The sequence below is a fragment of the Propithecus coquereli genome, unplaced genomic scaffold (assembly GCF_000956105.1).
Source record: "Propithecus coquereli isolate 6110/MARCELLA unplaced genomic scaffold, Pcoq_1.0 Scaffold308, whole genome shotgun sequence".
Taxonomy (NCBI): Eukaryota; Metazoa; Chordata; class Mammalia; order Primates; family Indriidae; genus Propithecus; species Propithecus coquereli.
In genome coordinates, this window is record NW_012148708.1 from 2,172,012 (window position 1) to 2,192,873 (window position 20,862).

General features: G+C 50.2%; 1 protein-coding gene across 1 annotated transcript in view; it reads right to left on the minus strand.

Annotated features, from left to right (window-relative positions):
* Positions 1 to 20,862, minus strand: part of ADAMTS2 (ADAM metallopeptidase with thrombospondin type 1 motif, 2) — a 96,331-nt gene that overhangs the window by 28,819 nt on the left and 46,650 nt on the right. Inside the window, exons 5-9 of the mRNA XM_012649970.1 lie at positions 16,567 to 16,723; positions 12,285 to 12,390; positions 11,397 to 11,540; positions 10,841 to 10,973; positions 9,517 to 9,630 (exon numbers count right to left, since the gene is read on the minus strand). Of these exons, the coding sequence (XP_012505424.1) occupies positions 9,517 to 9,630; positions 10,841 to 10,973; positions 11,397 to 11,540; positions 12,285 to 12,390; positions 16,567 to 16,723 (654 nt within the window). The remainder of the gene's footprint in view (positions 1 to 9,516; positions 9,631 to 10,840; positions 10,974 to 11,396; positions 11,541 to 12,284; positions 12,391 to 16,566; positions 16,724 to 20,862) is intronic.

Genomic DNA, 20,862 nt, shown 5'->3' on the forward strand with positions numbered 1-20,862 from the left:
CCAGTCATACCAAGAACCAGTAAGATCACAACTTGAATGATAAAAGACAATCAACTGACACCAATACTGAGATGAATCTGTTATTGACACTATCTGACAAAAACAGTAAAGCAGCTTCAACAAGCAATTACTAATTCTCTTGCAACAAATGAAAAAGTAGAAAACTCAACAATGAAATGTAAGTGTTATAAAAAAAGAACCAGATTGAAAATGTGTAACTGAAAAATACTATAATACATTTTTTTAAAATAGCTGCATGGACTCAATAGTAGAGTGAAGAAGACAGAAGATAGAATCAGTGAACTTGAATATAGATCAGTCAAAATTATGCAATCTAAAGAGCAGAGAGAAAAAAGAATGAAGAAAAATGAACAAAGCCTCTGAGGTTGAAGGTATAAAAACTTAAATGATAAATTTATTAGAGGGCTCAATAGCGGATTTGATCTGGCAGAAGATAGAATCAGTGAACTTAAATATAGATCAGTCAAAATTATGCAATCTAAAGAGCAGAGAGAAAAAAGAATGAAGAAAAATGAACAAAGCCTCTGAGAAACATGCAAAATCATTAAGCACGCTGAAATACGCACAGTAGAACTACCAGAATGAGAGGACACAGAGAAAGAAGCAGAAAAAATTTTTTTAAATGACTGAAAACTTCCAAAATTTGATGAAAAACATTAACTTACACATTCAAGAAATTTGATGAACTCCAAGTAGGGCAAATGCAAAGAGATCCACGCCCAGAGACATCATAGACAAAATGTTGAAAATAGACACAGAGAAAATATTGAATGCAGCAGAAGAAAAATGACATCATGTACAAGGAAATCCCAATAAGATTAACAACTGATTTTTAATTGGAAATAATGGAGGCCACAGGCAGTGGTGTCAACTAAGAATCTGACATCCAGCAAAACTAGCTCTCAAAAATGAAGGTGAAATAAAGATACTCCCAGATAAACAAAAAATGAATTCACTGATAGCCATATAAGAAATACTAAAGGAAATTCTTCAGGCTGAAAGCAAGTAACACCAGGGAATAAATCAAATACCAGTGAAAAAAAATTACTGGAATGGACAAACTTCTAGAAAGACACAAACTACCAAAGCTGAATTAATATGGTATAGGAAATGTGTGTAGGCCTCTAACAAGTAAAGAAATTGAATTAGTAATGTAAAAGCTTCCCACAAACAAAAACCCAAGCCTATGTGGCTTCGCTAGAGAATTCTACCAAACATTTAAAGAAAAATTAATACTAATTTCTCAGAAACTCTTCTGAAAAATAGAAAAGAATTCCCAACTCATTCCCTGAGGCTAGTCTTACCCTGATACCAATACCGAAGATACCACAAGAAAAGAAAACTACAGACCAATATCTCCTATGAATATAGAAGTAAAAATCCTCACCAAAATGCTAGCAAGCTGAATCCAAAAACATATTGAAAGGCTCATACATCATGACCAAGTGGGATTTATCCCAGAAATGTAGTTTAACCTTTGAAAATCAATGTAATACATCCTGTTTACAGAATTAACACACAAACCCCATGATCATCTCGAGACTCAAAAAATCATTTGGCAAAACCCCTCATCCTTTCATGAAAAAAACACTGAACAGACCAGGAATAGAAGAGAACTTCCTCCATCTGAGAAAGGAAATCTATGAATTACCCACAGCTAACACCATGCTTAATGGTGAAAGACTGACTACATCGCCCCTATGTCTTCATCAGTCTGTGCTGAAAACTAGGTAATTTATAAGTAGTAAAAAATTATTTCTTAAAGTTCTGGAGGCTGGGAAGTCCAATATCAAGGCACTAGCAGATTCCATGTCTGCCGAGGACTCGCTCTTTCTGCTTCTGAGATGGCGCTTTGCTGCTGTGTCCTCTGGAGGGGACTAACACTGTGTCCTCACGTGGCAGAAAGGACGGAGATGCAGAAAGAGTCCTAGCAGGGGTGGGGAACCTGCAGCCTTCTGATTTCAAGATTGTTATTTTTTAAACACCAAAGGAAGCAAGAAAAGCTTCATTCTTCTCTGCCACACCCCTTTTAATGATAGGATTTGTTCTGTAAAATTTGGATTGAGTCAAAAGGCCGCACTTAAGGACCTAGAAGGCCACAGGTTCCCCACCCCTGCCGGTGGTAGCCCTTTTATAAGGCCACTGATCCCATCCAGGAGGATGGAGCCCTCAGGGCCTAAGCACCTCCCCAAGGACCCACCTCTTAATACTGTTGCTTTTGGAATAAAGTTTCAACATGAATTTTGGAGGGGACACAAACATTTAAACCAGAGCACCCTGTAATCAGGAACAAGATCAGGACATCTGCTCATGCCATTTCTACTCGACATTGTAATGGAAGTTGTAAAAAGGACAAGTAGGCAAGAAAAGGAAATAAAAGGCATCCATATTGGAAAGGAGGAAGTAAAACTACCTCTATTCGCAGACAACATAGTCGTCTATATAAATAATCCCAAGGGATCCCCTAAAAAAACTAACAGTTCACAAATGAATTCAGTGAGGTTGCAGGAATAAGATCAATATACAAAAAAATTTATTTTTATAAGCTAGTAATATTAATAAATGATCTCGAAATGAAATTAAGAAAACAATTCCATTTACAATAGCATCAAAAAGAAGGAAAAAACCCTTGGAATAAACTGAACAAAAGAAACGCAAAACTTGTCCACTCAAAATCACAAAACACTGTCAAAAGAAATCAAAGATCTAAGTAAATGGAAAGATATGTTCACAGATCAGATTGCTCAGATGGCAAAAATCCCACATTGACCTATGGATTCACCATAATTCCTCTCAAAATCCCAGCTAGAATTTTGTAGAAATCGAGAAACCACTCCTAAAATTCATTTGGAAAGTCAAGGGACCCAGAATAAGCAAACAATATTGAAAAAAGAGCAAAGTGGGAAGACACTTCCCCATTTGAAAGTTTACTATAAAACTAAGACAGTGTGGCCCTGGCACAAGGATGGACAAATGTATCAACGGAATGCAACTGAACCTCTACGTTTGGTCAACTGATTTTTGACGAGGGTGCCAAAACAATTCGATGGAAGAAGAACAGTCTCCTCAACAATGCTGATGAGACAACTGGATATCCACATGCAGAAGAATGAAGCTGAACCCCCTCCTAACACCTTATACAAAAATTAACCCAAAATGGATCACAGACTTAAATGTAAAAGCTGAAACTCTTAGAACAAAACATAAATCTTCTTGACCTAATAGTAATGGTTTCTTAGCTAAAACACCAAAAGCACAAGTGACAAAAGCAAAAATAGATAAATTAGACTTCATCAAAATTAAAAACTTTTGTGAGTCAAATAATACTTTCATGAAAGTGAAAAGACAACCCACGAAATGGGAGAAAATATTTGCAAATCATATATCTGATAAGTGTAATGGAGGACTTATAGCCAGAATATATAAAGAACTCTTACAACTCAATAATAAAAAGATAAATAACTCGATTAAAAAATAAGCAAAGGACCTTAACAGAATTTTATCCAAAAATATATGTCTGTATTTATATATACAAATTGATATTAAGCACATGAAAAGATGTTCAACAATATAGGTCATTAGGGAAATGCAAATCAAAATCCTGATAATATTTCACATCCACTGAGATAGCTATAATAAAGACAATTACATGTTTCGGGGAGGATGTGGAAAAATCTGACCCCTCGTGCATTGCTAGTTGGAATGTAAAGAAGTGAAGTTTCCTTTGAGAAACAGACTAGCAGTTTGTCAAAAAGTTAAACATAGAGTTACCATAAAATCCAATGTTTCCACTTCTAGGTATATATCCAGGAAAAATGAACTATCTATGCAATAATTTGTACACGAATGTTCATGCAGCGTTTCTCATAACAGCCCTAAAAAGTGGGAAGAATCCAAATGTCCATCAACTGTGAACAGGTGAATAGAACCAATGAATGGATGACTCTCTATAGAAGGGATTATTATTCAGCAAAAAGAAAGAATGAAATACTACATGTGCTTCAATGGGGATGAACCTCGTAAACGTCACACTACGTGAAAGAAGCCTGTCACAAAAGGTCGCGTGTTGTATGATTCCACTGATATGACGTGTCTAGAATAGGAAAACTTGTAGGGCCAGAAAGTGGCTCTGTGGCTGCCCAGGGCTGGGCGGGAGTAGGATGGACTAGAGTGACTACTGATGGGCCCGGGGCTTCTTTCTGGAGTGACAAAATGTTCCGAAATTTGATAAATGTGATGGTTGTACAACTCTACACTGAAAATCATTGAATTCACACACTAAAGGGGTGAATTTCAATGTGAATCCCACCTTATTCAAGCGGTTAGAGAAAAAGCCAACCGAGCAAGCAGGCAGCAGATGGAGTTGGCCTTCGTGCCACGGTCTGTCGGCACTTGCTCTAGCACGTCGAGGGAGGTATTTACTTTCTCTCTTTTTTTTTATTATCAGGCATTTAAAGATGTTCTTGAACATCGAGAACGATCAGCTTTGCAGACACTGCTATCCAGCTTCCTTCCTTGATGTGGATTTCAGGGCACTTCAGGTTTTCTCGGTCAGAGCTTGACTTTCAACGCTCTGTGGAGTCGCGATGCTCAGGAACAGCTGCTGTCGACGTCCTCGGTGTAGGGGCAGAATTCTGAGCTTCCTGGTCTTCGGTGTTGTCAACATTTCACGTCAAATCAGGAAGAGGTGTGAATGTTTCTCCCACGCGTCCATCAGACGCACTGCTCTTCACGAACTGAATTGTCAAATGCACCGAGAGCCTGTTACCGCCTGGACATGTCGCTTTTGCCTAACGAATGACTGCTTTTGGTTTGATCTGAAACCTTTTTTTGGTTACGATGAACTTTTTGGAGTCAGATTTATTTCTACTGATTTCTTTACTCATTGTATTTGCTTTAGTTTCACATCCCACTAATTTTTATCAGGATTTTTTCCTTTCTTTAATAAACAAAGTTGACAATGACGAAAGAAGACACTTTCTATATATACCTCCAAATCAGGGTCTGTAATGTCTCCCTTGTTTTACTGAAACATTCCAAGATGACTTTCAAAATTGCAGTTAAAGTGGTGCATTAAGGCTTTATCCACATTTTTGCATCTCATTTTCATTCGTGTTCTTTGTGAATTTATTTTAGAGTCCCTCGTTTTTGTCATCTGTGTTTTGCGAGGCTGGCACCGCTTTTAAACAAGCAGACTGTCGTGTTACACTTCGCTTTTCTAAAGAAATACCCACAGTGGATCTGTGTTTGAAGCATTCCATCTACAAGACGAACCCCAGAAGAAAACAAACTGCTGCAGATACAGAAGTAACCACAGCCTCTGGTACCGCCGAAGCACCTTTCCCCCCAAATATCTGAGGGGAACAGGCTGCAGGTGGCACACACTCTGCAGTGACCCTGCGGGGGTTGGCAGAGCAGCCCTGTGAGTATTTCTGGAAGCTACTCTCACACCTGGACAGACACACCGTAATTTACACATGGCAGACACTGAAAATCATGTCAATAAACCACTACATAGCCCCAACTCCAACTTCTGTGGCCAAAGCTGCCAAGTGCCCACGGCCACTCCAACGCCAGCCCACGGGAGAAGCGTGTCAAGGGCAAGCAGGAGTGAAAAGAGAGGTGGTCTTCATTGACTGTGGTTACAATATCTCTCTTTTGCAAACTTCATGAAAACGTGAGCACGTGAACGGGTTGCCCGGCCCCTCCCAGGGCCTTGCAAGGGCCCCAAGGCTCAAGCGTCATGAGCTTCGTGGTCAGTCCCCTCCTCCACAGCTGCGGGACGGTACAAGCCCTGTGGCTGGCAGCAAGGCCTGCGTGACCGGCCTCTACTTGCCCTCCCGCTTCTCTGACCCCAGCCAGGTACAGACAGTGCTCCGGCGCTTCGGTTGGGACAACCGTGAAAGGCCAGCCCAGCTCCAGAGCCCCGCGTGGGGCCGGCCAAGCCCTGCGCCGAGGCCGCGCCCGAGCAAGGCCTTGCTCTCCCGGCCGGTGTTGCCCTGAGAGCACACCTGGAAAGTTCCTGCGATCAGGGCCCTGTGTCAGAGGCCGTTTCTGGGGAAGCTGTGCCCCCATGGGCATGCCTGAGGTGTCCCTGTCACCCCTCCTGGTAGTCCTCTCTCAGGAGAGCCCTGCCCTGCCTCCGCCCTTTGCCCACATCTCTCCTCTTCCTAACAGAGGCCCCTCACCCTTCATGGCCGTTTATTTTTTTTTTTTGAGACAGAGTCTCACTCTCTTGCCTGGGGCGAGTGCCATGGCGTCATCCTAGCTCACAGCAACCTCAAACTCCTGGGCTCAAGCAATCCTCCTGCCTCAGCCTCCTGAGTAGCTGGGACTACAGGCATGCGCCACCATGCCCGGCTAATTTTTTCTATATATAATATTTTTAGTTGTCCAGATCATTTCTTTCTATTTTTTAGTAGAGATGGGTCTCGCTCTTGCTCAGGCTGGTCTCGAACTCCTGACCTTGAGCGATCCACCCGCCTCGGCCTCCCAGAGTGCTAGGATTACAGGCGTGAGCCACCGCGCCCGGCCCTTCACGGCCTTTTGAAGCAGTCCCAGGCCAGCCCCTGCAGCCACGTGGGCCACGCGACGACTGCAGAGGCTGCCGCTCCACGGGTCCTCTGCCCGGGGCTCCACCCCGCCAGGCGGGGCGAGCAGGCGCGTGGCTGGCAGCCGTGGTCGGGAGCTACCTGGGGTCAGGCGGGCCTGGCTCCAGGCCACCGGGGATCCCGGCCATCTCCTCCCTGGGCCACGGTCACCTCATCTCTCACCACCAAGCTCCCCTCACTCGACCATGGAGGGACGGGGAGGACCCACAGGAATGCTGGCTGGTGTCCCCCTCAGCTAGAGGCGCACGAAGGGCTGACAGGCAGGAGGAGGGCCCAGGTGAGGGAGCGCGGTGCACTGAATGTCTGCGTGCCCCAGAATGATGTGGTGAGGCCGTAACCCCCAGCGCGATAGTATTAGGAGACGGGGTCTTTGGGAGCTAATTAGGTCGTGACCCTCATCAATGGGATCAGTGTCCTTGTAAGAAAAGACATGAAGAGACGATCTCTCTCCACCACGTGAGGCTACGAGAAGACGGCAATCTGCAAAGCAGGAAGGGGCCCTCGCTGGAAACCAGCCGCGCCGCCGGCGCCCGACCTTGGACCTCCAGCCTCCAGAACCGTGAGGAATAAAGTTCTACTGTTTAAGCCCCCCCCCCCATCTGTAGCGCTTCGTTAGAGCGGCCTGAGGGAGCCGCAGGGGAGAAGCACGCTTGGGACGGCCCAGCTGGAGAGTGGGGGGCTGGGGAGGTGCAGGGGCCAGCCCTGCCCCCAGCCGCTTATCTGGTGACCGATACTTCTCCAGCCTGGCCTGTTCTCTCTCCTCCCCTTCTCTCCCCGCCCCTCTGGCTCTTCTTGCAGGATGGGGGGGCAAGGGACTAATTGCTTTCCAGACGTAAAAGCGCATTGCAGTAGTCAAGGGGACTTTGACACGAACAGACCCACACAGCCGGGGACTCTGACAGGCCCCCAGGAGAAGCCGCCCACCTCCTTCTCCCCTGCTCCCCTAACCCACCCCCAGTCGCCCATCCGGGCCAGTTGCAATCTTGTTCCTCCTGATGGGGGTGGTGCTGAGCAAGCCCCCGCTTGGCCCCTCGGTCAGCACAACTCTGCTTTTTAGGCATAAAATGGCGATTTTATTCACTGGGCTAAATGCACAAAGCATCCTACCACACCCCACAGGAGAAGGGGGCCAATCAGCTGGGGTGTGGGCCAGCCGCCCCCCACTCATGGGCCTCCTCCTGCTCCCCTCCCTCGTCCCCCCCGCAGGGCCCACCTCCCTCCTCTGCCCGGGGCGGGGGCGCCGTGCTTAGCTGTGTCACTGCCCGACTCAGCACCCCCCGGCCACGCCCCTGCTCCTTTCCCTGAGCTTCTGTGCAGGAGGCAAGAGGGCAGTTCTGGCCTCCCCGGCCTGGCGTGTCCCCGACAACATCCCACCTTGGACTGCGAACAGTTCGTTAAGTCTGCAGCACTTCTTTTATTTTTTTTTAAACTTTTTTTCTTAAACCTGGCTGAAAGTATAAAGTGGCACTTCTTAAAAATACTGATTCCCAGGTCTTCAAACAAAGCCTTATACACGAATGTTCACAGCAGCACTACTCACAGTCGCCAACGGTGGAAACAACCCAAATGGCCATCAATGGGTGAACACAATGTGTTCTGTCCACACGATGGAATAGCACTCAGCCATCAAAGGACGCAGGACTGACACCCGCTACAACGCGGACGAACGTCGAAGACATTGTGCTCCGTGCAGTAAGTCAGACACAAAAGGCCACATATTACGTGACCCCATTTATATGAAATTCCAGAATAGGCAACTCCACAGAGACAGAGCAGATTAGTGGTTGCAGGGGAAGGAGAGAGGAGGAGTGGAGGGGGATTAATGGGGTTTCCCTTTGCGGTGATGAAACAGTTCTGGAACTACATAGTGGAGAGGGTTGCACAGTACTGTGAACGTACTGAACGCCAATGAATTGTACACTTTAAAATGGTTAAAATGGTGAATTTTATGTTATGTAAATTTTATCATAATTAAAAAAAAGAAAAAACCCAAAACGATTCTCGAGCCCTACCCCAAACCAAAGTTCTCAGAGGCAGGCCTGGGAGTCTGTATCTTTAAGAAGCTCCACCAGGGACTAAAATTGGACAGCTGGCCCAGTCCCAAGCCAAAGACCCCCACCGGGGAACCGAGGCCCAGATGACTGTGGAGGCATCACAGGCCAGACACGGACTGTACCGGAGTCCACGCCCCGTGCCTGCCCACGCTGCACTGGGCAGTGTGGCCTCAGTGGGTGGAGCTTCCTGGACCAAGAGCTAGGCTCAGGCTCATCTGCATATGCCAGCCCCCTAGTGAGGGACTGGCTGAGGAGTGGGCATGTGATTTCATCTGAACCAATAAGAATCAGGCCTGGGGTTTTGGGGGCACTGACAGGGAAGACAGAGCCCTTCTTTCTGTGGGGTCTCCAGAGAGTGGGAAGTGAGCCCGGGGCAGTCATTGAGTGACCACAAGGGACAAGCCTGCCCAACAAGGGACAAACACTGAGGCCCTGGCAATGGAGAGGCCAAGCCTCAGGCTGGGCCTGGGGACCCAGGAGCCACCAAACCCCAATGCTGGCCTCGAGGTGGGGTGACCCACAGTCACTCACGTTGCACAGGACATGACAGAAGGCTGCCAGGACCCCAGAAACTGCTCCTCAGAGGGGGGATTCCGAGTAGGGGACTGGAAGCACAGTGGGGAGCCTTGAGTTGCTAGGTTTGCTCAGGGTCTCAGAAGCTCTGGTGTGTTGAGAGTGGGGAGTAATTAGACAGGGTAAGGAGAGGGCGGCGGGGCTCCCCTGAGAAGGTACCCCGCCCCCACTGTAGGGCCTGTCCCTGGTGGTCTGTGCACCTCAGGGTTCCTGCCCTCTGCCCTGCTGCCCTCAAGGTGCCCTCAGTCCTGACTCACCTTGCCAGGTGCACACATGGTCCCGTCCAGGGGGGGGCCTTTCTTGGTCTTGCAAAAGTAGGGGTTGTCAGGGTGGCTGCACCACAGCTGCTTACAGGGGTCAAAGGTCCGGAACTGGAAGAGAGCACCAGCAGCTTGCCAGGCCACTACCACTTCAGGGGACTGCCCAGGGGGCCCCGTCCCCCTCCCTGGTTCTATAACCTGAGACGCCCCAGCGGGACTGGCTCCCGACAGGCCATGGGTGGGTGCTGTGAGCTCTGTGTGATTCTGGGGTGGCGAGGACCCTGCCCACACAGTGTGGGAGCAGCGGGAGGCTGCACACCCCGTGGAGCTTCGACAGGCAGCTGGGAGCCAGTGTGCCAGCATGAGGGCTGGGTGGCCACCCTCTGGCCGGGGCAGGAGTGGCTGGTGACTTCAAAGGGTTGTCACTGCAGGGCCCTGTGGACACCGGCTGAGCACCCACTGTGGAGTCCCTTCCTGAAGCCCTGGGGAAGCCCTCTCTGCTCCCACAGGCCTCACCCCAGCCAAGTCCTCTGTCCCCTGGACCTCATAGTCCCCTCTTCTGTGGCCTTTCTGTGTCCTGCCCTGACAATTCTTCCTCCAGGACTTCCCTGGGGGACTGGCTGAAACTCAGGTCTGGCCCTGCCGCTCCCCTGTTCAAACCTTTCCAGAGCACCCACTGCCATGAGAATCGAGTCCACTGCGCTGCTCAGGCAGTCACGAAAGGAGCCAGGCCCTGTGTCAGTGCCGGGGTCATCACGCGCTCTCTCTGTGGGCTCAGGCTCATCACCTAACTTCAGTGGGCCTTGGTTTCCTCATCTACAAAGTGGGACTCCCTTGCTTCCTTCCTCCATACAGGAGGGACGAGCACTCAGACGCTCACAGGCACGAAAGCTCCGGCCGCGCTGCCTCCGTGTTAGCGATCGGGCCCTGCTGGAGCTCGGCCCGGGCGCGCAGGCGCTTCTCTGCATGCCGCGTTCTCCGCTAGGCCTCTGCACACATGACCTTCCCTTCTGGAATGCCCTCTCCCCCCACTTAGCCTTCACACCCCACTGCTTCCCCAGGAAGCCCTCCTGACCTCCGCAGGCCTTGCCAGGCTCCCACTGTCCCTCGCTGAGCCCTGGTCACAGCCCTGTCACCTGTGTGCCTCCTGCCCAGGACCAGGTCTGCACCCACCAGGTGGGCTCTGGGGGCCTACCGGGTGAGCAGTGTGGGTGCAGGGGGGATGCCGTCACTTCCGGAGGGCTGCTCTGCCCTCCCCAGGCTGGGCCAGCTCTCCCGCTGGCCCAGGCGCTGCCCCCCAGCCTGCCTCCCCGTCACTCACTGCAGTGCACATCATGTAGCCCAGGCCGAAGTCGAAGCGGCACTGCTCGTTCATGGAGTAGTGCAGCCCGGGGAGCTGGGGCAGCGCCGGCCAGTTGTGGGCGAAGGGGTCGTCCCGCAGGCAGTCGTAGGAGCTGTGAGGAGACATGTGGGCACCACAAGCAGCCTTCAGCCAGGCTGGCCATCCAGCCTGTGAGGCACTGAGGACCCTTCTGGAGCTGCCAAGTGGGCCTGCCTGCACCCCCAGTCCTCGGCTGTGCTGCCTCAGTTTCCCTGCTGCATCTCTTGTCCCTGGTGTAAGATACCAGGCCCTATATTGCACAGATCCCAGAGTAGCTGCCTTACTCCCTTGCCATTCAAGGCCGGGCCCCCAACAATGGGGTCCCCTCCCGGGTCAGAGCCCTCTCACAGGCCTGCCCCGTCTCCTCCCCTGCACCTCGGGCCGGAGGACCTGGGGTCTGAGGGCTCGGGTTGGACCCTGACTCACGGGGGACTCGCGCCCTCCTAGCACTGAGCCCAGGGGTGGAGGGGTCGCCCTCAGGGACACGGGTACTCACTGCAGGTAGCGGCTCAGCTCCTGCTGGCTGCAGCGCGACCAGTGGAAGCGGTGGAAGGCGGCCTGCACCAGGGGCGCCATGATGCTGCCCAGGCGCACCTCGTCGCCGCAGCGGTTGCCCTGCCCGTCATGCTCCATGCCCAGCCTGTGAGGGACAAGGCAGCGTGCTGGGCCCCTGCCAGTGCCCCGGCCTGCCAGCCCGACCCCACCAGGACCCTAGGAGGGTGCTCCTGCCTCTCCTGCTGGCCTCCCTTGGCCTCGGTAGCCCGGTCTGCCCAAGCCAGGACGTACCCACTCTGCACGGGCTACATTCTTAAAGCTGGGTGCTCTGGGGAGACGGCGCCCAGCGGGCAGCCCCCCAGGTACCCCATCCCCAAGGAAGGCACTGTTCCCTCCTTGGGAGTGGGAGTGCAGTGGAGGCAGAGGCACCTGCAGCTCTAGTCTGCGGCACCCACTCCACACTCAGCAGTGTGGCCACACGAGGGTCCCCATCACCAACGCGCGTCCCGCCCGAGGTTCAGGGGCTCAGATGGTGCTGGGCACACGCACCCCGTGGGCCGTGGCTTCCTGCACCCAGCTCTCTAGCCCTGGGCGACCCCCTAAGAGGCTCAGCGACTTCTCTATACAACAGGGTGGGAGTCCCTCTGCTGGTGACTTGAGCGGGATAAGGGCGCAAGGCCCCAGCTCCTGCCGCCGCGGGCACATCCTCCCTTTGATTTCTTCCTTCGGCAGAAAGTGGGCCTTGGGCCTGCCCCGTGCGGTGCTGGGAGCTCAGAACATCATCTCCCAAGTGACGGTCACACAGGCATGTCCTTCCCAAGGCACGGATTCTGGGTGGCCCGTCCGTGCCCCCCCCTTCCTCAGACACAAGGACGGCCAGGCCACTTACACGTGGCCGGTCTCATGGGCTACCACGAACGCCGAGGAGAAGCCATCCTCATGGTTCAGGGTGCAGCTGCGGACGGGGTGGCACATCCCGGTGACAGGAGCGTAGCCTGGGAGGAGACAAGAGGCGACTCCAGCTCCCAGGCCCAGAGCCCAGCCTGAGGCAGCCCAGGCGGGGGGTGGCGGGGGTCCTGGCCTAACGCCCAAGTGCTGCTTCTCCCGAGGACCCCTCAGCTGGCACTGCTCAGAAGACCACCCAGGCAGCAGGCCCCTAGCCCATCACCACCCAAGCCCTGTGACTGCCCCGCTTGTAGTGGGGCCACCTCCGAGTCTGGGCCTCACAGGCTGGGGCTCGCCTGCGCCTCGCAGCTTCCTGCCTGCTGTGCTCGTCCACACCCTCTCTCTGCGGGAGGCAGCCTGGTCCCCTGTCTGCTGGCATCACGCCCTCCAAGCCACCTCCTCTGGGCACCTTCCCTGGGTACCCCTGGTTTCTCTGGGGTCTTTGAGCCAATCGATAAGCCACACTGACCTGGGAAATCACGCAGCAGGGGCGTGGCGGGTAGGGACTCGGGGGTCAGATCAGCTGCAGGAGGCAAGGCCAGCAGACCGTGGCAGGCCAGGGTCAGGGGAGGCTGGCTGAAGGTCACGATACTGAGACCCCACATAAAACCGAGGAGACCAGAAAATGGGATCTAGCTTCATGCCCCAGTTCTAATCTCAGCAGAGGGAGGCAGCTTGGACAAGTGGGGTGAAATGGGGGGCCTCTGCTTATATCCCTGAGGGTCTTCCTAGAGGCCAGCCAAGCGTGACACCCCAACTCTCGGAGCCCTGACCTCCCCCACTCCTGCCATGCCCCACAGCAATCTGCTCAAAGAGAAACACAGAGAAGAAAGGAAGGAGGGCCACGGCACCTGGGCTGCGCTGGCTTTTACGCTTTTCTCTAAAAACAGCACCACCATGATCTAACTGTTGTCTTTTCCCCTTGGAATAAACAGGAAAATCTGTATATTTTGCTCTGCAGATTTTGAGACAATTGTTGAGTCGGTGTGCCAGAGCGGAAGTTTGAGATCTTCCCTTTGTCCTTTGTGTGCAAAGCTCGCATATGAATATGTGCCTTGGTGTGGGTGTATTTTTCATGCATCCTACTTAGCATGACATGAGCCTGTATGATTTGACAAAGTATCTTTATTTTTTCTTTGTTTCCTTCCCTCTTATTTTATTTTGGGGTTCTGTCTTTCTGGAATCTTACTAGATACATGTTATACCTCCTGGATTGCCCTTCTAAGTCTCCTAACTTTTCTTTCATTTCTTTCTTTTTTTTTTTTTGCTCCAAATTGAGAGATGCCCTGCGCTTTTGAATTTTTTATCCGTCATGTCCTTAATTTCATACTTGTTCTCTAATTCTTCATAGCAACCTATGCTGGGTTTATGGATGTACTTTCTGAAACATCCTGGGAATATTACCTTTTAAAATGTTCTTTTCCAGTCTCTAATTATCTCTATTTCCTCTGAAGTCAGTTTTCAAGCTTTTTGTCTTGTTTCCATCTTGGAGTGTAGCTGCATTGACTCTATAGATCACCTTGGACAAAACTGATATCTTCACAATTTTTTTTTTGAGACAGGGTCTGGCTCTGTTGCCCAGGCTGGATGCAGTGGCATCATCACAAATCACTGGAACCTCAAACTTCTGGGCTTAAGCGATCCTTCTACCTTAGACTCCCAAGGAGCTGGTATTTCAGGTGCATGCCACCATGTCTGGTTAATTTTAAAAAACCTTTTTTGTAGGGATGGGGTGTTGCTATGTTGTCCAGGCTGATCTCGAACGCAGCCTCAAGTGATCCTCCTGCCTCAGCCTCCCAAAGCGCTGGGATTATAGGGCATAAGCCACATCTAGCCCAATGTCTTTACGATACTGAGTCTCCCTATCTATGAGCATGACATATCCCTTTCTTTACCTAGTCTTTTATAATTTCCTCAAAAATGTTTCAGAATATTCTGGTTTAGGTCTTGGACCTATTTTGTTAGAGTCATTACTAGGCATTTTCTGTTTTTTATTCTACTGTAAGTAGTACTAGTTTCTAAATTTTAGTTTCCATTTGTTTTTAGAATATACAAGTTCAATTGATTTTTGTATATTGACATTATCTTCAGCAACCAGGATCAAATTAATTAGTAATTCTAATAGTTTATTTAGTGTTTTTTTTTTGATTTTGTATGTACACAAGCATATCAACTTCAAATGAGAGTTTGATTTCTTCCTTTCTGATTCTTATATTTTCATTTCTTTTTCTTGCCTCATTTCTTTGGCTACGACTTCCACTCCAATGTTGAACAGAAGTGGTAACTGCAGACATTCTGGACACATTCTCAGTCTGGAGGAAACGCTTCCAACATTTCACTGTTATATATGACGCTTATTGTAGGGTTTTTATAAATATCCTTTACCATATTAAGAAAGTTTTCTTCTATTCCTAGTTCTATAAAACATCTGATCATAAATGGATCTTGATTTCTGTCAAATACTTTTTCTAGATCAATTGAGATGACCATATAATGTTCTCCTTTATTCTATTAATGTGATGAATTACAATGATTGATCTTCAAATGTTAAACCAACCTTGTATTCCTAGAATAAACTTAAATTCATTGTGCTATAGTACCTTTTTAAAAAATCTAGCACTAGATTTGATTTGCTGATATTCTGCGAGGAGTTTATGTCTATATTCATGAGAGACACTGGCCTGTAAACTTTTTCTTATGATGTCCTGTTCAGATTTTGGTACTGATGTTATATAGGCCTCATAAAACAGTTGGAAAATGTTCCTTCTCTTTTCATTTTCTGGGAGTTTGTGTGTAATTGATCTTCTTCCTTAAACATGAGGAAGAATTATCTGGTGAAGTTCTCAAGTCCTGGAGTTTACTTTAAAGGAAGGCTTTCATAGTAATTACAAACAATTTCTTTAATAGATACGAAACTATTTGGATTTTCTATTTTTTCTCAGATTTTGTGTTTTTCCAAGGAATTTGTACCTTTCATTCAAATTGACAAATATATTGACATAAAGCTGTTCAAAATACCTTGTTATTATCTTTTAAAATTCTGAAGGATGTGTAGTGATGTCCCTTTTATATTCCTGATCTTAGGAAATTTGGACAAAACTGATATCTTCACAATTTTTTGTTCTTTCTTTCTTTTTTAAAATTTGTCTTGCTAAGAGTTTTTCAATTTTAATCCGGGTTTTTCAAAGAACCAAATTTTGGTTTTGTTGGCTTTCTCCATTGTACTATATTGTTTTTCACTTCAACAATTTTGTGCTTATCTTTATAATTTCCTTCTAATTTTGGGGGGTTTAACTTGCTGTTTTGTGTCAAATTTTTTGAGATATATGCATATATGATTGACTTTTCAGCCTATTTTTCCAATAAATGCGCTTAAGGCTATACATATCAATCTAATCACTATGTTAGTTATATCTACAAGTTCATATTGTCATTCTCATTCCTTTTAAAACTATATTCTAATTTCTACTGTTATTTCTTCTTTGATCCATGGGTTATTTATAAGTGTACTATTTAATTTCCAAACGTTTAGAATTTCTTATCTTTCTTCTCCAGTGCTGTCAGGGAACGTACTCTAACCTTTCACATTCCTTGAGCCCCCATGGCCCAGCGTAACTGGCATGGCGCGTCGCCCCGTGAACTCGTAGCGTGCAGCTTCTCTGGCGTCTGGTGCAGCCATCTCTGGGCGTCGATCAGGCCAAGTTGCTCGATTCCGATCTTCTCTGTCTTTACCAATTCCCTTGTCTGTTGTTCTGTTAGTCGCTAAGAAGTGTGTTAACGCCTTCAATTATGATTGTAGACTTGCCAGTTTCTTCTTCTAGATCTGTCAGTTTTACATAGTTTGAATCTTTATGTAGAAATCTCTAAACTTTTAAAGGTCGGCAACTTGTTCGATTTGTTTTTTAGAAACCGGAGGAAGCAAGTAACCCTGAAGCACAGCCACAGACCCTGGCTGGTCTTGGGCTGCCGAGCCCAGACTCTGCCCAGTTCCCCACCTCTCATCTCCCCTGGACCCCTGGGGATGCAGCTTCCGGGGTAAATGACAGAGCCCCTGCTGGCGTTCCGGAGCCAGGAGGTCCCCAGCACTGAACCCGACCCTCGCCCAGCAAAGGTGGCCACAGCCCCTTCCTGCCTGGACGCTCTTCCCGGGCTGAGGCTGTTGGGGGCCCTCACAGCTCCACTCCGGCCCCACTCCCCACCATGTCCCTGGCAGGGGCGAGGCTCACCTTGCATGCCCGAAGGCCCAAAGTCCTGCCGTGTGAGGAAGATGGCGTGATCGTGGTATTCATCGTGGCCGGTGTCCGGCTTCTGCTGCAGGTAGGCCCAGCGGCAGACGTTCTCCAGGCTCTGAGAGGGGTTCCCAATCTCGATGAGGCTCATGGACTGTAGGGGGTAGGGAGAGATGGGAGAAGGGTTGGCGTCTGGTGGACTAGTTGGGGGCTGAGCAGGGTGTAGTGGTGACAGACCCCATCCACTGGGGAGTGGTCCAGGTGGCACTGGGCGCCACGCCCAGTCACTCTCAGGACCTGCGTCCCACTTGGCTCCATTTGTCTGAACAGAAGGAAAGGTTCCCCAGCCACCCTCAGCCACGCGGGTTTGCACACACTCACCGCACAGGGTTCAGGTGAGATGTGGAAGCAAAGCTCTGAGGTCAGCTAAGGCCTCCCGGAGTCCACTCACCCCACCCCGTTTCCAGGAGTTCCTGCCTTCCATTAGGCACCTGTTCTGGGCAGACCCTGGACAGGAGGTGAACGCAGTGTGGACCTCACCCCAAAGAGCTCACAGTTCTGGGGGGGTCCAGCCATGGAAGGCAGAAGTCCCAATATGGCATGTAGGCCCAGAGGAAGCCGGAGATAACCTTCTGTTTTCTCCACTTGAAGGCATTTTCAGAACCCAATACAATGGAGGAAAAGAAACTGCTATAGCAAAGGAGCCACAAAAAGAATGGCTATAGACAGACCACCCCACAGGAACCGCGGAGAGGAAGCCACGGGAAGAACCACATCCCACCGTGTGTCGTGACGCACACCCAAGAGCCAGCGCTGGCCTGGGGACCGACCATGCTACACACTCACTTTGCAACATGACATCAGCAGACACACCCATTTACTTTTTTTTTTGAGACAGGGTCTAACTCTGTCACCCAGGCAAGAGTGCAGTGGCATCATCATAGCTCACTGCAACCTCAAATTCCTGGACATGAGCTATCCTCCTGCCTCACCCAAATAGGTGGGACTACAGGTTTGCACCACCACGCCAGGTTAATTTTTGTATTTTTTGTAGAGACGGGGTCTCGCTCCCGCTCAGGCTGGTCTCGAACTCCTAGCTTCAAACAATCCTCCTGCCTCCCAAAGTGCTAGGATTACAGGCATGAGCCACCACACTCAGCCTCTCATTTAGTCTTCAGGACTAAGAGGGAAGTCCTGGACAGGAAACTGAGGCTCAGAGAAGTCAGGTAGCTTGCCCCAGGCTACATAAGTAGGAAGTGGAAGAATTGAGATCTGAACCCAGGAAGCCTCAAACCAAAATCTACATTCAGCCCACTGCCCTAAACTGCCTCCCCAGATAAAACACGTACCATGATGTCTCAAAAGCAAGGCTCCTGTGAGCGGCGCATGTCCCACTCCGTGACCCTCATGACGGGCGCTGGTTTCTGTTCTCGCCGCATACTCCCACCACTGAAGTAGTTTCCTCCAAGAGAACCACGAGTCCCTCCAAGAGCCCTGGGCGTACTCTTTCCTCTGTAACGACCTATCTGTCCATGAAGCAGAGATGCACGTTCCTCGGTAAACATGCATGCAGGTGTTCTATTTCTTCCTCTGCATAAACGCATGCAAAGCACAGCCACGTGGCTCTCTGTGCGTGTGTAAGTATCAAAAGGCCGACGTAGGGCACTGTTAGTAAGCCGGGTAGTTCCAGAAGGAGGAAGAAAGGTTCGAGGCCAAGGGAGGCGAGTCCCATGTGTTATCCAAGTCCATGGCTTATGGGATGGCAGAGCAGCTCCCAAGGCCCAAGCACAGAGCCAGCCACGAAGACTTCGTCTCCGGCTCCTGGGAGACGAGACTGCTCATTGTAACAAGGTGTCGGCATGTCCCAATGGAGTCAGTCATAAACCAGAGTGAGCCATCTCGTGACCAGGACCTGCTGGACGCTGGCACAGTGATGGACTGCCCAGGGGAAGCCGAAGGAGGTCGGGGGTGGGGGGCACTTCCTGTCCCCCATGACTGACAGGAGCATGTGACTAGCTCTGGCCAATGAGCTGTGAGCCGAAGTGGCACAAGTCTCTTCTGGGCGGGAGCATTTAATTGCGCACTGAGGTCCTTCAGCGGGTGCTCTTCTCTGGCATGTGGTCCAGTGACACTGAGATGGTGGCTGCTCTGCCACCTAGGCCCCTGAGTGACAATGACACTGGAATCCTCTGCCAAGTCACAACAGACACACGGCATGGGCAGGAACCCAATCTTTGTTGTTTTAAGCCGCTGGGATGTGAAGCTTGTTTGTTTCTGCAACATAACTTGCCCACTCGGACTCATGCACGAGGAGCCGGGGGAGTGGGCATCTGCCTCACATCTAAGCTGGACCCCCGGCTCATCCCCCGAGTCCCCCCAGGTGATACCTGCCTCCGGGTAACCTGAGAGGTTGCCGTTCTGAAGAAGGGGTCAGATGAGAGGATCTGCTTTCTCATGGGCTCCAAGTCGACAATGAGCTCTGAGTGTCAATGAGAAGGACGGGACCCCCGTGGGTGGGTTTGATGTGGGGCTAAAGCTTGGGGCCTTGTGGTTGGTTGAGGCTAATATTGCCAGCCCAAATATGGATGAACTTGGAGGCCATTATGTTAAGTGATATAAGCCAGGCACAGAAAGATAAATAACTGTGTGTTCTCTCTCGCGCGTAGGAGCTAAAACCGTGGATCTGGCAGATGAAAGGAGTAGAACAGTGGTTACTAGAGGCTGGGGAGGGGACAGAGAGCCAGAGGGTGGCTAATGGGTACAAAAGTCCAGCCGGCTAGGAGGGATGGGGTCTAGTGCTCTGCAGCACTGCGGGGCGGCTGTCACTAGCAATTTATCATCTACTACCAAACAGCTAGAAGAGCAGATCGAGAATGTTCCCGGTACAAAGACTTGATAAACATTCGAGGTGACGGACATGCTGATTACCTTGATTTGATCATTCCCCGTTGTATACATGTATCGAAATATCACATTGCACGCTATAAATATGTACAAGTATTATGTGTCAATTAAAAATAATAATGAAGTCCAGAAAAAATCAACCCAAACAAGAATTAACTTTTAAAATAAAATTTTAAAAAATTGCCAGCCCAGGTCCAAATCAGAAGGTCAGCAGCAAGGTCACTAATGACCCTTTACCTAGGATGGTCGCAGAGCGCCACTGCAGAGCAGCCGCCCACTCCACCACGCCTCGCTGGGCCTCGCTTCCTCCAGGGCGCGTCTCCCAGCCCAGGGCCAGGAGATCGTTGCCATGACGCACTTGCCTGCCCACAGGGCTCTGCGTCTCCTGTCGGGGACAGACAATTCCAGTCTGCCCCTTCCCCGCCCTCCCTGGTAGGCTGCGGTGACAAGGCCTGCCTGTTCTCACAGGCGGCCCAGGCTCCCTTTGGCGAAACATCCCCTCCTTAATCTGGGTCGGACCCAAGGCTTCAGGGGTGGGAGGGCCCAGGCCTGGCCAATGCAAGCACCACGTGTTCCTGGCCACTGTGATGATCAGGGTGAACACTCAAGCACGGCAGGCCAGGGAGTCGGCAAGGCATGAGATGTGGGCCCACAGCTTCTGGCCCCCGCCCCGCGACATCACAGGAGGAGAGACCTCCCCCCAGGACAAAGCCCCCACAGAGCACAGCTGGGCCCAGAGGTGAAGATGGGGCATTCCTGGCATCCTCGCACCAGCACCTGGGTTCATCCAAGCCTGAAGCCTGCTTACCATGAGTCTGTGTGTTATCTAGCACAGCGTGACAAATTACCCCAAGACTTGACAGCCAAAAAAATCAAACATTAATCATCTCACAGTCTCCTTGAGTCAAGGATCCAAAAGCAACTTAGCTGAGTTCCTCTGGCTCAAGGTCTCTCGGGAGATTGCTGTCCAGCTGAGAATGGGGCTGCGGTCTCATCTGAAGGCTCCAGTGAGGGAGGGTCGACTCCCAAGCTCACTCGTGGGGTTATGGGCTGGACCCTGTTGCTCAGTGGCTGCAGGACTGACAGGTTCTCACGACACCTAGCACAGCCCACCACGGCACCCTGCTTCCCCAGCAGGCGCGACACAAGAGACTGCCAGAAAACAAACGCACCTCCAGGACGGAATGGGTACGATGTAATCTCAGTCCAGCCCACCTTCAGGGCGAGGGGACTGCACCAGGGCACGAGTACCAAAGACAGGGTCACGGGGACCGTCTTAGTGGCTGCCTGCTGCAGAGATGTCTCATTTATGCGTCAAGAAATTCCTCTTCTCGTGAAAGCCAATTCTGAGTCCTGACTTGTCACTAAGAGAGTCTGAACAATACCCCT